A 15261-nucleotide genomic window follows, 5' to 3' on the forward strand; every position below is an offset into this window, starting at 1 on the left:
ACACCTAGCCAAGACACAGCTGACTTCATCTCCTCCAGGCAGTCTTCCCTGACTTCCCTTTTCAGCTCCTGCAGAATCTTGATTGTTTGTCTTTGTCATTTCTTACAACACCAGTGTTTGCTTGTTTGTCTGTCTACCTCTGGCACCAGATCAAAGGTTCATAAACTTCAAACATGAATGACTTGTGTAATACAGAATTAAATTTGGATTTATACAACAGAATTTATTCTGTGTTTGTAATACAGAATTTAAAATGTGGATGGAGACAGGAGAAAATAGGAGTTCTACTCTTCACTGGTACTTAATTAACATTTTTTAAAAATCCTAAGTACAAGTTTATGGTCTCACAGCCCAGGCAATTATTAAATGCTTGAGAGATGGATTTATAACATTTGGGTTTGGAAACTCATGAGCCAGCTTTTGTTTAAATATCAGTCTGCATTCAGGGAAGTGAAAGTTAATAATGGTGCAGTCTCTGTTTTGAGTGGAATCTACCAATGATCCGCCCTTCATCTGTGGGCTCCAAGTAACCTCTGTATATCGGATAATGACTGTATATGAGAGAATCCTAAAATATATGTTGGAGCTGGATACCAAAAACCAAACTCATAGTGACCCCTAGTAGGTTTCCAAGGCTGTAAATCTTTTTTTTTTTTTTGGTCTGGAATTTGTCCTTGATTTTATTTTTTTTTTAATTGTGATTTGGGTGAAAATTTACACAGCAAATTCACTTTCCATACAGCAGTTCACATATACTTTGTCTCATGACATTGACTGCAATTTACTACAATGCAACAGCTCCCCTCCCACTTCCTCCTGATAGTTACCTCTTCCCTGTGTCCATCCCTCCATGCACTCCTGCCCCCTGAGCTGTTTCCCTGTGCATATACAACAAGGCTGTAAATCTTTATGAAAACAGACTGACCCATCTTTCCTCCATGGAGCAGCTGGTGGGTTCAAACCACTGACCTTTTGGTTAGCAGCCAAATAACCTTAACCACTATACCACCAGAGCTCCTTGGAGCTGGATGTTGTTGCTGTTGTTGTTGTGTGCCATCGAGTCGGCCCTGACTCATAGCGACCCCTCCTTGGGTTTCTGAAGCAGTATCACTACGGAAGTAGATTGCCCAACCTTCCTTCCGAGGAGTAGCTAGTGGGTTTGAACCGCCAGCCCCTTGGTTAGCAGTCAAGTGCCTTAGGCACTATGCTACCAGAGCTTGGAGCTGGATAGAGATACATAAATATAGTTACAGACATACTCCAATACTAACACCTTACTCCAAACAACCATCCATAGGCTCTCTCTTTTTTTTTTTTTTTTCCTTTGCTTAAAATACTTTCTTCTTCTTCTTTTTTTTTTTAATTGTACTTTAGGTGCAAATTTATAGAGCAGAATTTGTTCTACATTCAACAGTTCATGTACATTTGGTTTCACTCCCCAATTACCATCCCCAACCCTAACCCACTCTCCTCTCTCTTCCCAGTAACCACTACCCCCATGCCCTTCTTAATTATGCACTCCTGTCTGTCCATGTGCACTCCTGTCTTTTCCTCCATGTGACTGTTGCCCCGCTGGTGCCCCATGGGCAATTGCTCCAAGGGATGTATCTCCGTAGAGTAGGTGGGTGCATCGCCCTGGGTTGAGTGTTCTGCATGTAAGACTTATTTACTGTGGGGCAGAGAGCCAGCCCTTGGGAGTGAGTTTTATCCCAGGCCTGATGTGTATCCCAGGGCCATAGTCTTGGAGGTCCCACCAGACTCCATCTGACCAGTAATTCTGGTCATTATTGTGTTTTTGGATTTTGTTCCATGTTTTTCCTTCCACTCTCTCCAGGATCTCCAGTTTTGATCCCTTCCTGAATGGTTGGCATTGGTAGCTGGCCACCAGCTAGTTCTTCTGGTCTCGAGATCCATCATGTCCTAGGGCTGCTTGTTTCTAAATGCCCTTCATTTTCTTCTTCGCTTCTGATGAGAGGAAACCATTAGGTGCATCTTACATGGCCGCTCAAAAGCTTTTAAGACCCCAGTCACTACTCACCAAAGTGGGTTGTGGAACAAGATTTTTATGTATTTTGTTGTGCCACATGAGTCTGCTGTCCCTCAATATACGGCCCTGAGTCAGCAGATTCAGTGCATCTCTCTCTCACAGTGTCTTAATTGACCTCCCTGCTTCCATCCTACGGCCCATTCACTACAGTAGCTAGAACCATACTTTCAAAACAAGAATTAAATCATCTCTCTCTTCTGCACAAAACCTTCCGGGGATTACCTTCTTAGTCAGGATAAACCCAGAGTCCTCACCTGGCCTCTAAGACTCTCCATGATCTAGCCTCTCCTGCCTCTTGGGTCTCCTTGTCAATCCCTGTGCCCCTTGCTCACTCCACTCTAGCTGCACTTCCTTTCACCATGCCTGGAACATTCTCCCCCTTTAGTGTCCAAATGGCTTGCTTCCTCACCTTCCATGGGTTTCAGCTGAACTGCTATCTTATTTTTGGTAAGGCCCTCCTCACCACTCTCTATGAAGTAACAACCCTTCTCCTGCTCCAACACCTTACCCTACTTCATTTTTCTTCATAGCACTTCACACCATCACCCCCCTACATACTAGATGTTTGTTTACTGTTTATCTCCCTCCACTAGAATGCAAACTCTGTGTGGGAAGGAACTTTGCTTCTTTTCTTTGCTGCCATATCCTTAGTGCCCAGTGCTCTAAGTAGGTGCTCAATAAATACTTGGATGGCTGGATGGACAAGTGGGTGGATGGATGGACTTCAGCTATCACAAAACTGATCCTTCTCATTTTCTTGGTGGGCCCCCTTGACAAACATTAAAATGACTTGTCCTCAGTCATGCAGCCAGGGCAGCAGGAATAAATCCTGGCTCTCCCCACTCTGACCCCAGCTCTTGCCTCTGCCCTATATGGGAGATCAACCACCCGCACTGGGATCCTGGCTTCATCCATCCTGTTCTGTGTGTGTTTTTCCACTTTGTACAACATTTCATCCTAGAACAGCGGAAGAAAAAAACAGTAGTTTCTCCAGACCCTTGGAAACCCTTCCACAGGGTGTGTCTCCAGGAAAACAGCGCAGTCCCAGGGTGGGAAGATAGGAAATGGAGGAGGGGGTCTCCCAGTAATGGGGACACTGGGATGGATTTGGCTTTGCAATTAAAATAACATCTGGGTCTGTTTCCTCAGGGCAGTTCTGGAAGGTGGGTGGTCTGTCTAAAGTATCAGATGGGCCTTCCCTTGTCCTGTCCCAGGAGGGCTTGGGATGGTGGGTGGCTGAAGGGCTTACACCAGCAGATGGAGTATGAAAGAAAACAGCCCCAAAGAAGCCTCTGGAAACCCCACCTGCAGCCTGGTCTGAAAGCCAGCTACGCCCTCCCCCAGCCTGCTTGGGGCATCTCCAGACACTGCCCGCACTCCCCACCCCTCCTGCAGATCGTTCAGACGCCCCTTTGATGCAGCGAGAGCTACTGGCCTCCCTCTCAGGCCCCACGGGGCTGGTTAATCGTCTGTGAAATGAGGGATTTGAGGCATCACTCATCCATGTGATGACAGTGGAGCCCTGAGCAGTGCCCTGTGGTGGGAGGCACTGCTGAGGGACACCGCTTCAGTCTCTGAACCCCCTCCCTCTGTCTTGTCTTCTTAGATGCAGCTTCTGGATAAGTTCCCCATTGAAGGTGGCCAAAAGGACCCCAAGCAGAGGATCATCCCCTTCCTCCCAGGTAAGCAAGGGTGGGGCATTCCTTAGAAAAGGCTGGCGAGGCTACTAAGCCAGGAATGCTGGCCAGGGCGGCCCGAGTTCCCCAGGGCATTCAGAAGTCTTGGTTTTAGAGGCTGATGTCCTCAAAGTGGCTTTTCCCACCTCAGACCCATTTCTGCTGGCCCCTGGCCACATCACTTCTTTGGAGTTTCTCAGGCTCTCAGAAATTGGTTTCTCTTTGACAAAAAGCACGGAGATCAAGTTCTATGAAAGGGTGAAGAACTACTCAAGAGTAAGACTGGGCTGTTTCCACTGACTCCCATTCTCATTGTGTTGTGTGCTAGCCATTGAGTCTATTCTAACTCACAGTAACCCTATAAGACAGGGTAGAAATGCCCCCAGAGTTTCCTAGACTGTAATCTTTACAGACACAGATTGCCCAATGTTTTCTCACTTGGAGTAGCTGGTAGGTTTGAATCGCCAACCTTTTGGTTAGCAGCCAAGAGCTTAACCACTGTGCCACCAGGGCTCCTGGTCGTAGATATTGTAACTGAGTACACTGCCCGTGGCTAATGGCCTCTAATCCTTGGTCATCATTATGTAGTCCAGGCAGCTGAGGCTCAGGGAGCTTACATAACACAGTTTGTTGGATTTGAACTCAGCTCTGTCTAGCCATTAACCATATACCATTCGGAACATATTTAAAGCAATAGGTTATGTTGTGTAATTTAGAGGAAAATTGCCCAAGTATGTTCTAACATGCTATTGCTATGATGCCTTACAATTGTGTATGGATTTATAAATTACAAAGTGCCTTTTCTTTTCTTTTTGTTATTATAATTTCCCCTTGAAGGATAAAGATGTTGGAGTTCAGAGAGGTTAAGTAACTCACCCAGCTTAAAATTGGGAGAGCTGAGGCATGACCCCAGTCCTCCTGCTCCAAATCTGCCCTGAACCTTGTGGCCATGCTACCTCCAAGTTCTCTGCATCCTCTGCCCTTTCACAAGTCAGGCTGGGCTGGTTCCTGGGGGAACTCTGTTCTACAGTGGGCTTCTGCTTTCTGAACCTACTTTACCATGGTGACCACTGGCCCTGGATTTCCATGGACCAGCCTCCAGAACAAGGACAACCAGCAGGACTTTTGCAAGAAGCAGGTCTGCAGCCTGTTAGTCCCTGGCACTCTGCCAGCCCAGGATGTATGCATGCTAATCAACTTGAAAATAAATGTAGCGGTACCTTGCTCATGGTTCTTGTCTGAAAGGTGGCCCTCACACATCCCACTTATCCTCAAAAGCATTGAAAGATGAGCATATATTGCTCACTGTGCTCAGAGTCTATGTGAAGGTGGTGGTTGTTGTTGTTGTTATGCCACGGGAGCAGAGGGTTGCCTTTCCTACCTTGGCTAGGAGCAAATGTGGGTAGCTTTAGTGCCTTGCTTGGCTTGGGACTTGAGGAAATTTACAACGTCCATCATCCTTGTTGAGTCAGCTCCAACCCACAGCAACCCTATGTACAGAATGAAACACTGCCTGGTCCTGCACCATCCTCACAGTCCTTGCTAAGCTTGAGCCCATCATTGCAGCCACTGTGTCAATCCTGTCTTTGAAGATCTTCCCCTTTTTTGCTGACCCTCTACTTGACTAAGCATGATGTCCTTCTCCAGGGACTGGTTCTTAGGATTTTGCTCCACTGCAATCCCATGCTCTGCTCACCGAGAGCCTGGGAGCCCTGCTGGGATGTAGTGGACCAAGTAACCCAGAGCCAACACGAGGCCCTGCGGTGTCCTTTTGCCAGCAGTGCACTTCACCTGGGAGTGTGAGGGCTGCCTGTTTGCTCAAAAGAATGGTTCCCTTCTCCTACTTGTGTTCAGCACCCCAGGAAAATCCCTTTTTACCAGCCAATCAGTGGGTGCTTATTAGGGACTTGATCTGTGCGAGGCCAAGAGTAAGTCCCTAGGGGTGAGGACTGGGATGGTTTGGCAAGTCAGGGAGGCATTGGGTTTGTTTCTTTATTAAGGAGCTCTCAGGCTAGTGAGAGAGAGAGAAGACCTGCTTCAGAATCAAAGAATGATCTTCTGCCCACATGGCTGCAGGTGTATGGTTGGGGGTTTGTTGAAGTTTGACTAGTTGGTGGAGGTGGTAGGGAAAACAGAGGAATTGGGAGGAGATAGGGAACCCATGGCTTGGTTGCTGACTCATTTGCAAGTCAAATCCTGGCAGAAATTTCTACATAGGAGCCCTAAATCTTGAGATCTAGGATACAGGTATGTGATGTGTCTGGGTGGTATGTAGTCAAGCTCAGGGTCAGCTTGTGGGCTTAAAAAGTAGTGAGGGCCTGGGTCTTCTGTAGCCAAAGTCAGAGGCTCCATCCCATGAGAAACCCACTCCAGTTGGTGCCCGTTGACTCTTGGGGACAGATAGAGCGTTCTATAGTAGTGTGAGGGTGATTGGGAGGGGGGAGGTTCTGTGGGCAGGGCCAACAAGATGGTGGAGGAAGGAGCCAATACAATTCCTAGACCTGGCAGTCTAGAAGAAGTTGGGGTCTGATGTGTTATATATCAATACAGATCCTGTTTAAAGGTTTGTAGAGGAACTGCCCTTGCTCCAGTTGTTTTCACCAGGGCTAGAACCTGCTTCCTGGGCTGTGGGGGTGAAGATCCACTGTGCCCTGGACCACCAGCCCTTGTAAGGCCTGCAGAGCCCATGGAAAGGTCAAGGAGAAGTTATGGAGTCCACGTGGGACAGGCAGTTCTCCAGCAAAGCATCCCCGGAAAGGAAACCCCTGTTATTTTCTTGAGCAGAATAGGTTAGAGAGTTACTCCAGGGCTTGGGGGTGGAGGTGCAGGCAGGAAGAAGGGAAGGGACCCCTTCCAGGCCTGTGCCTCCAAACTCCACATTATGTGAGAGTGAGGGAGACACATTTGTCCCTTCTGCTGACCTCTGGGGCCTTCCTTAGAGACAAGGCTCACATCCCCTTCTCTCATATTTCTATCATGGGGCTGGACACATAGTAGGTATTTTGTTAAGACTTATTGATCATGAATTGGGCCAGTTCTACCTGATACACAGATACTTTTTGTTGAGCTCCAACTCTTTGCCAGGCCTTGTACTAGGCACCCTACATACTTCTCTTTTGCTTCTCACCATCACACTGCAGGGTAGGTGGCATTATCCCCAGTTTAAAGAGTGCCCAATTACTTTTCCATCATCACTTAGTGAATAAGCCACAGAGCTGTGATTCTTTCTACCTTGTCCTGTGGGCAACTGGCATTGCCAATGCCAGCCTCAGCTAGACTCTATCTTTGCCCTTTCTTTCTCACAACTGCACCTCTCCTAGGTTAGGGACCTGGGAGGCTCTGCCTGAGGACAAGCACCCCAGCAGTCTCTCTGGCCACCATTGCTGCCTTGTGCTTTGGGAGTATGATGTTTGGGGCTGGAGAGTGACCTGAATCTTATGGGGGTTAGGATGACCGGGAAGGACTCTCTCATTCTACTGAGTGAGGTCACTGGTGTTGAGTAACTGATTTTTACAATTAAACCATTTAGTTTATTGCTGTTTTAATGTGGTTACAAATAGGATAGTCCCAAATCTTTCAAAGCACTATCTTCATTTAATTATGAATCAAACATGATAGACTATCTGATTTTCTAAGCCACAGCATATTTTTAAAGCTTTTTATTTTGAAATAATTACATTCAAGAGAAAAATACAAAAATATTAGGCATTCTGCATACCTCCCCTGCAGTGCTACCACCATCCTGTAGGGTAGGTGGCATTGTCTCCAACTGAAGGAGAAGTCAAGTCACTTTCCACCATTACATAACCATTAAGTGTTGGACCTGTCACCCAGCTTTCCCTAAGAGTTGTTGTTGTTGTTGTTGTTGTTATGTGCTGTGGAGTCGGACCCGACTCATAGTGACCCCTCCTTGGGTTTCTGAGACAGTATCACTACGGATGTAGATTGCCCAACCTTCCTTCCGAAGAGTGGCTGGTGGGTTTGAACCTCCAGCCTTCTGGTTAGCAATCAAGTGCGTTAGGCACTATGCTATCAGAGCTCCCTCCGTAAGAGTAGTATCTTCTATAACTCTTGTACATTTTCAAAACCAGGAAATTGATATTGGCACAATTTAATTAACTTGACTCCAGACTTGAGTAGTTGCTTTTTATTTTAAGGAGGTGGAGAAAGCTATTAAACCATCCTGCCAGCTGGTGTTTAGAAAGAAGACAGTGGGCTCCATGATGGTGTCTGAAGACTCCACCATTAGGCCTAATCTACTGGCATTCATGTCACCATCCAAAAGCTTGGGTGAACCTTGTTTCACATTATATATTCAATAAAACTTCTGTGTTCACCCAGCTCTTTGGGACAAAGCACATCCTCTTTTAGGTGCCATGTATAGCTTTCTATTTAAAAGAGGCATGTGATGAATCTTTTTGTAAAGCAGAGAACACTTTTGTTAAAAAAAAAAAAAGTAGTAACTCCTCTGTCCCTGGTTAACACATACTTTTACAGTTTGGGTCTTTGTTCTTCTAAGTTTGCTGGTAGCAGGGCAGACCTGGGAGCTTGGGGATTTGGGCAGTGGCACTGATATCAGTAGGAGCAGTGCTGTCAGGAATGAAGGGTCTTAAATTTTACCCTACTTGTAAACAATTAAGGAGCTCTGGCGGCATAGTGCCTAAGGCATTTGACTGCTAACCAGAAGGTTGGCAGTTCAAACCCACCAACAGCTCCATGGAAGGAAGATGGGGCAGTCTACTTCCATAAAGATTTATGGCCTTGAAAATCCAATGGGGGTCTCTATGAATTGAAATCAACTCGGTGACAGGGAGAGTTTGGGAACACAGTTTCATGGGTGCCTGCAGAAGATACAAGACTCCTGGGTCAGAAACAAAAGACGTTATTGTGGCACATCAAGCAGCATGGACATGCACACATTTGCATCAGACTCATTGCCCAGGGCCCCGTGGAGATGATGCAGAGAGGCCCAGATGGATGACTGCACATGCTATGGGTTGCATAACAAACCAGATCTTAAGGAACCTGTATCTTTTGTAATGGGCAAGAAACAAACTGCCAGAGAACCAAAACCAAAACCAAACCTGTAGCAACTCATAGTGACACTATAGGTCAGAGTAATATTGCCCCGTAGGGTTTCCAAGGAGCAGGGGGTGGGTTTGAACCACCAATCTTTCAGTCAGCAACTGAGCATTTAACCTCTATGCCACCTGGACTCTTTTTGCTCCAGAGAGAGGCACAATATTTCCAAGGCCATAAGCAAACCTACTTTGTTCCAGAGGGAGACAATACCTCTATCTTCTGCTATCAGCTATACAAGCACCTTTGAGAAGACTGTGCAGGAAGAAAGAGCAGTTAATGCCTTGCTCACAAGACATGCAGAAATGAGAGACATCTGCCTGAGCGAACCATCTCTCAACAAGTGTATCCTGTGCCTTCTGGGATCTGCTTTCTGGAGACCTGGGCAGAGATGCAATTCTTTAGGACATTGGGTCAAGCGTGGTGGAGTCAGCAGCCTCTCAGGGCAGCCTACTGTTTACACGGAACTTTCTGCCTTGTTTTAAAAGACGAATTTGGAAAATCCATCTCCTGTTGCCCATCCTGGGATTGGAGTAAATTTCCTGTGTATCCTGAATTTGCCGGCCTGAGGAGGCTGCCTGGGAGGAAATGGTCCTTGCGGAGTGAAGTAGAGTGTGTAGCCGCTGATGTAAAAAGCAAACAGCTGGGACCAGGGGCCAGGGGACTTCAGAAGCCAGGCAGTGGGGCTGAGAGAGCCCAGCGTGCTTGGCAAAGGCTGTGCAAGACCTATGCCCACTTGTAAACCATCTGTGTCTCCATGCTGGCTGGCACTGGGTCCCTGGGCTTCCAGAGAGCCCCTTCACCCAAACAGCTGAGTCAGTCCCCCATAGCTATCCGTATCCCGGGGTTGATGAGTCATGCAAAGCTAGGTCTCCTAGGGAGAAAAGGGAACCTATACCCATAATCCAGGTAGGTGTGTCAGCCTGCAGGCAGCCTCATGACCTTACAGGCTTAGAGGGGTGTATTTTTAGACAGAAGGCATGACTAGTTCTTGTGCACAGTCTCGCCAGTTTACATAACGGCCCTCTAATAGGAGGTACTTAGAAGACACGGTGCAGGGGGTGCCAGTGCATTGCAGCCACGGTTCGTTCTCTGGGGCCTTCCTCTCCCTGCCTCCTAGAGCCCTGTCAGCAGATCCGGTGTTTGTTCCAGCCCCAAAGGAAGCAGGGGGAAGGGATGTCTTTAGCTAGAGCAAGCTACAGCATGGGGAAGGATGGCCTTCTCCTTGCCCGTAAGCAGTTCTAATGTCTCCACCAGGTGCCATCCTGGGAAAGCCCTCCCTGAAGGGCCTCAGAAGCTTGGAGATGCTGGCAGGCACTGCAGCCCCCAAGGAGCAGGGCCCTCCTGGTGACCTGGGATATCTGGAAAGGACAAACCTTCCACATGACAGAGAAGGAAAAGTAGGGCTTGCTGGTAATGCTGGGTTTTAAAAAAAGCCAACAAGATTATAGACCTGACAGGCACCATGTACCATCTTAAAAGCAGCTTTGCTCTTACCTCCTATGGAGGTGGTGGGTCTTCTCTTGCTGCAATTACTCCCCCACCCCCCAAAATCATTCTCCCACCCTGTAATCTGGGATGGCTGCTTCTGGGGGCCCGCTGTCAGCAGTCGGCTCTGAATGCTGTGCACAAGAGCCGTGTTCATCCTGCTGCATGTGTTTACTGAGCATGATGTGCCAGGCCCAGCTGTGGGCACTGGTGATGCAGCTGCGACAGACAGAGCAGGTGGTTCTTTTCAGGAAGTTCCTCTTCCAGTGGGGGAGTCAGAAAGCAGAGCAGTCATGAGTAATTTCTAGTGGTAACTGCTGGAAAGAAAAATGACAAGGTAACTTGACAGGTAATATGCCTTGGGGGTTCTGAGATCAGGTGGTGAAGAACAGCAGCTTAGCAGAGGGGACACCTGAGCTGAGCCATCCACGATAAAAGGTAGGCAGGCATGGGAAGATGGGGTGGGGGCCAGACTGGGGAACTGCAAGACTAGTGACCTGAGGGGGACTGAGTGTGTGCATTTGAAGATCAGCTACGAATGGGTAGGGCCAACTCACCATCTGGACAGCTGAGTACACAGACGGAGGGGAACCCCAAAATTCCAAAGTATGTCTCCTGTGGCAGAGTTGCCCATTAAAGAGCATGGGGCTCCATGTATGAACATAAAGTATGTATGTGTGCAGTCCTGGCCTGGCACCCAGCCTTTGGTGTCAGTTTCCTCATCCATCAGATGGGGTCATCATGGTTTGGGGTAACATTCCAAGCAGTTAGTAAGTGGGAAATGCTGAGTGGTCTGCAAAGTGAGTGAGGCGCGAGGGCTGCTGATGGAGCGAACCGGCCTCCCCAGCCTCTCCTGCCTCCCCGCTGCAGGCCACACACTTGGGGTTGCCTCTGCTCCACTGCCCTGGGCCTGCCCTCCCTCTCTGTGCTGATTCAGCCCTTCCACTGCCCTTCAGCCACAGCTTCTCGCTGTTGCTTCCTTGCCCGCACGTTCACTTGCAAAGCAGCAAGGAGCTTGTTCCTGGAGAGTTGGTAATCCAGGTGGCTGATCCGGACAGAGAGGTTGGGAGGGGGCTGAGTGGCCCTGGCCACCGTCAGGACAATGTATCAGGGTTACCAGCCTCGCGGGCTCTCAGCTCCGGAGTCTCCAGGCCTTGCTAGGAATAACGGGCCTTTGCAGGAGGCAGCCACTCGAGGGCCTTTTATACTCTGGAAAGTATGTGTGGATTGAGCTCCCAAGCCATTCCCCCATATTATGCCTGTATTTCAAAACTGGGAAAAGAGCCAGATCACCTCCTTATGACTTGCTGTGTATCTTCTTTGTTTAGAGATAAATCTAGAAGGACTCAACCTCCTGAACACCTACCCCAAACCCTCACTCCTGAGTGGGTTTTATCGTGGAGTACCTTCTGCAAGAAATCTCTGACTTAAGCAGACATGAATGTTCTTTTATGTGCCAGTCAGCCCTTGTCATTTAACATGCAGAAAACAGTGCCTTGCCCTGGGAGTCCAGAGTTCTGCACACTGGTCTAACTTGCTAATAATCACTGTGCCACAAAATTGAAGAAGTTAAAACTAGAAGGTAAAATCCTTTTGCTCCATGCTTAGAGAGGACAGTTGCACTCTGTTCCCTGGGAGTGGTAGTGTTTGTAAATTCATACTCAACTGTAGATGATTGATAGGACACTTACCTGAACACAAGTCTCAATAGACACAAGAGAGCAAGAGGCAGCTGAGATGGGGGAAGGAAGCAGGTGCTGGCCTCGTGGGGTTGCTGTGAGAAGCCCATACGTGTGGAAGCTTTCAGTATGACAGCCACCGAGTACAAGGCAGGGAGTTGGGGGCGGGGAGACTGGAGATCTCAACAGGCCAGGCCTTGCAGACTTTTCCAGGCCAAGCAGAAGGGGTGAGGACTTTATCCTGTGTACAGTGAGAAGTCTCTGAAAGATTTTAGGCTGAGGGACAACATGATTGGATTTCTCTTTTCGGGGATCACTCAGGCTGACTTTTGTCAGATGGCTGGGAGGGGCAGGGGAGCAAGTGTGAAGTGACACGACAAGTGAGAAGGCTAGGGAACCACAGTGGTGGGAGAGAAGGTGGCTTTGCCTAGGTTGGGCAACAGGGTGGAGAGAAGTGGAGAAGAACCGAGGTATCGTTTATTGAACCACCAAGAGGCCTTGCTGCTTGGATTGGAGGTGGGAGTGAGGGAAAGATCAAGAATGACAATGCCCATGCTTCTGTTTGGGCAACCTTAGCCAAGATGGTGGAACCAGCAATTCATGTACCCCACCATCCCCCAACCCACACCCTCCTCCCTGAGATAGTGGAAGCCTTTGCTACGTATGAAAGATGCTTTGTGATAGTGAAGTTCCCTCCATCAGCCTCCTCCTCAAGAGCGTCCAGACACTGGGTACTCTGGTTTCTGTGTCCAGGTTTCTGTGGGGGTAGGGAGGGGTGGCAGGGGGTGGTGATGGAGGGAGAACACTGAGGTCCATTGAGAAGGAGTCTGACTCCCAACACTTGTTAGTGGAGGTCTCTGGCCTGGCCCTCCACTGCCCTCCAGAGTCACCCTTAACTGGACCCAAGCCCAAAGACAGAGCCCCAAGCCAGAGCCCTTCCCTGGCAAGGATGGAGTTGACTCTCTGAGACACCCCAGGCCCAAGTGAACTGATGTACCATTCATCCCGAGGCACCTGGCATCAAGCAGTAGCAGTCATCTGGACCCTGAAAGCACCTCCTCCCCCTTTCACTTCCACAGTCCCAAGGACTGGTGTCCACTGAGAAGGCCCTAAGATGCCAGGCTGCCTGGCCTCCAGACCACAGTCTGCCTGAAGGGCTGGCATGGCTTAAAGATGGAGTGTGTTCATCTGAATGTACCTCCAGAAGGAAAGGAGGTGGGGTTGGCTGGCAGGACTAGCCCATCTCTACCCTTCAAGGCCAGGGGGGAATGGAAAGCCTCCACAGGCAGCCAGGGTGAGGTGTGTGTGAGGGGCCAAGGCCTAGGTTTTTCTTTTTCCACAGGCCAGAACACAAAGGATTAGATTACAACTCATAAAAGAATGGGCAGATCTCGGGGAGAACTTCCAAAGTTGTACTTCCAAAGGAAGCTGTGTAAGCTCAGCAAGCCCCAGAATGTAGTGGTTCTGGGTGCTTGCTTTGGGGTCAGAAGTTCAAGGCTTTCTACTTGATACTAGTTACCTGACTTGAAAGTCTGTGCTTTTTCCACGGTGGAGACAAGTAAGCACTGGAGGCCTTGTTGTTAGGTACTGTCAAGTTGGCTTTGACTCATAGCAACCCTGTGGACAGCAGAACAAAATACTTCCTGGTCCAGTGCCAGCCACACAACCATTGCGATGCTTGAGCCCATTGTGGCAGCCACGGTGTCAGTCCATCTCATTGAGGGTCTTCCTCTTTTTCACTGACCCCTACTTTACCAAGCATGATGTCCTTCTCCAAGGACTGGTCCCTCCTTATAACACGTCCCAAATAAGTAAGACGAAGTCTCCCCATCCTCGCTTCTAAGGAGCACTCTGTCTGTACTTCTTCTTCTTCTTCTTCTTCTTCTTTTTTTATTATTATTGTGATTTGGGTGAAGATTTACAGTGTACTTCTTCTAAGACAGATTTATTCATTCTTCTGGCAGTCCATGGTATAGTCAATATTCTTCACCAACACCATAATTCAAAGGCACTAATTTTCGGTCTTCATTATTCATTGTTCAGCTCTCACATGCATATCAGGTGATTGAAAATACCATGGCTCAGTTCAGACACACCTTAGTCCTCAAAGTGACATCTTTGCTCTTTTCACACTTTAAAGAGGTCGTTTGCAGCAGATTTGCCCACTACAATGCATCATTTGATTTCTTGACTGCTGCTTCCTTAGGTGTTGATTGTGGATCCAAATGAAATCCTTGACAATTTCAGTATTTTCTGTGTTTATTATGATGTTGCTTATGGGCCCGGGTATGAAGATTTTTGTTTTCTTTATGTTGAGGTGTAATCCTTACTGAAGTCTGTAGTCTTTGATCTTCATCAGTAAGTGCTTAAAGTCTTCTTCACTTTCAGCATGCAAGGTTATGTCATATGTCCTCTGCATATTGCAGGTTGTTAATGAGTCTTCCTCCAAGCCTGATGATCACGTTCTTCTTGATATTATCTAGCTTCTCAGATTGTTTCTCAGCATATAGATTGAATAAATATGGTGAAAGCATACAACCCTGACACACATCTGTCCTAATTTTAAATCATTCAGCATCCCTTTGTTCTGTTCAAATGACTGCCTCTTAGTCTATGTACAGGTTCCACATGAGCACAATTAAGTGCTCTGCAATTCTCGTTCTTTGCACTGTTATCCATAATTTGTTGTGATCCACACAGTCGAATGCCTTTCTTTGCAGAGTCAGTGAAACAGAGATAAACAACTTTCTCTGCTTTCAGCCAAGACTCAATTGACATCAGCAATGACATCCCTCTTCTAGGTCCTCTACTGAATCCTGCTTGAATTTCTGACATTTCCCCACCAAGGTACTGATGCAAACATTTTTTAATTATCTTCAGCAAAATTTGACTTGCAAATTAATATTATAAACCACTGGAGACCTTAGAGCTAGACAAAGCTGGGATTCAAATGCCAACTCGGCCCCTAAATAGCTGTTCGACCCTTGACCTCCATTTTACTCCGCATCTCTGCCCCTCCATTATACACCTCATCTGTGAAATACCTCTCAGGGTTCTTAGGAGACACAATGGTCATTTTGGTATTATTAGTTTTGGGTTCAACACAAAGTGGTGACCTGGGTAGTTTGCCTGCAGGCCTTCTGGAATCTTTTCCAGGACCGAGGTCTCACAGTCTGTTGTGTTTTGAGGTTTGCTGCTCAGAATGTGGTTGACAGATCAGCATCATAGCCATCAGTTGGGAGCTTGCTAGAAGTGCAGAGTTGGCCCCAACCCAGGTCCCCTAGATCCCAGT

General features: G+C 47.8%; 1 protein-coding gene across 1 annotated transcript in view; it reads left to right on the forward strand.

The window, feature by feature from the left end:
* Positions 1-15261, forward strand: part of SH3PXD2A (SH3 and PX domains 2A) — a 282207-nt gene that overhangs the window by 107381 nt on the left and 159565 nt on the right. The window contains exon 3 of the mRNA XM_042780829.1: positions 3654-3729. Within this exon, the coding sequence (XP_042636763.1) occupies positions 3654-3729 (76 nt within the window). The remainder of the gene's footprint in view (positions 1-3653; positions 3730-15261) is intronic.

This window comes from Orycteropus afer, unplaced genomic scaffold (genome assembly GCF_000298275.1).
Source record: "Orycteropus afer afer isolate SDZICR_OR568_19922 unplaced genomic scaffold, OryAfe1.0 scaffold00064, whole genome shotgun sequence".
NCBI lineage: Eukaryota > Metazoa > Chordata > Mammalia > Tubulidentata > Orycteropodidae > Orycteropus > Orycteropus afer.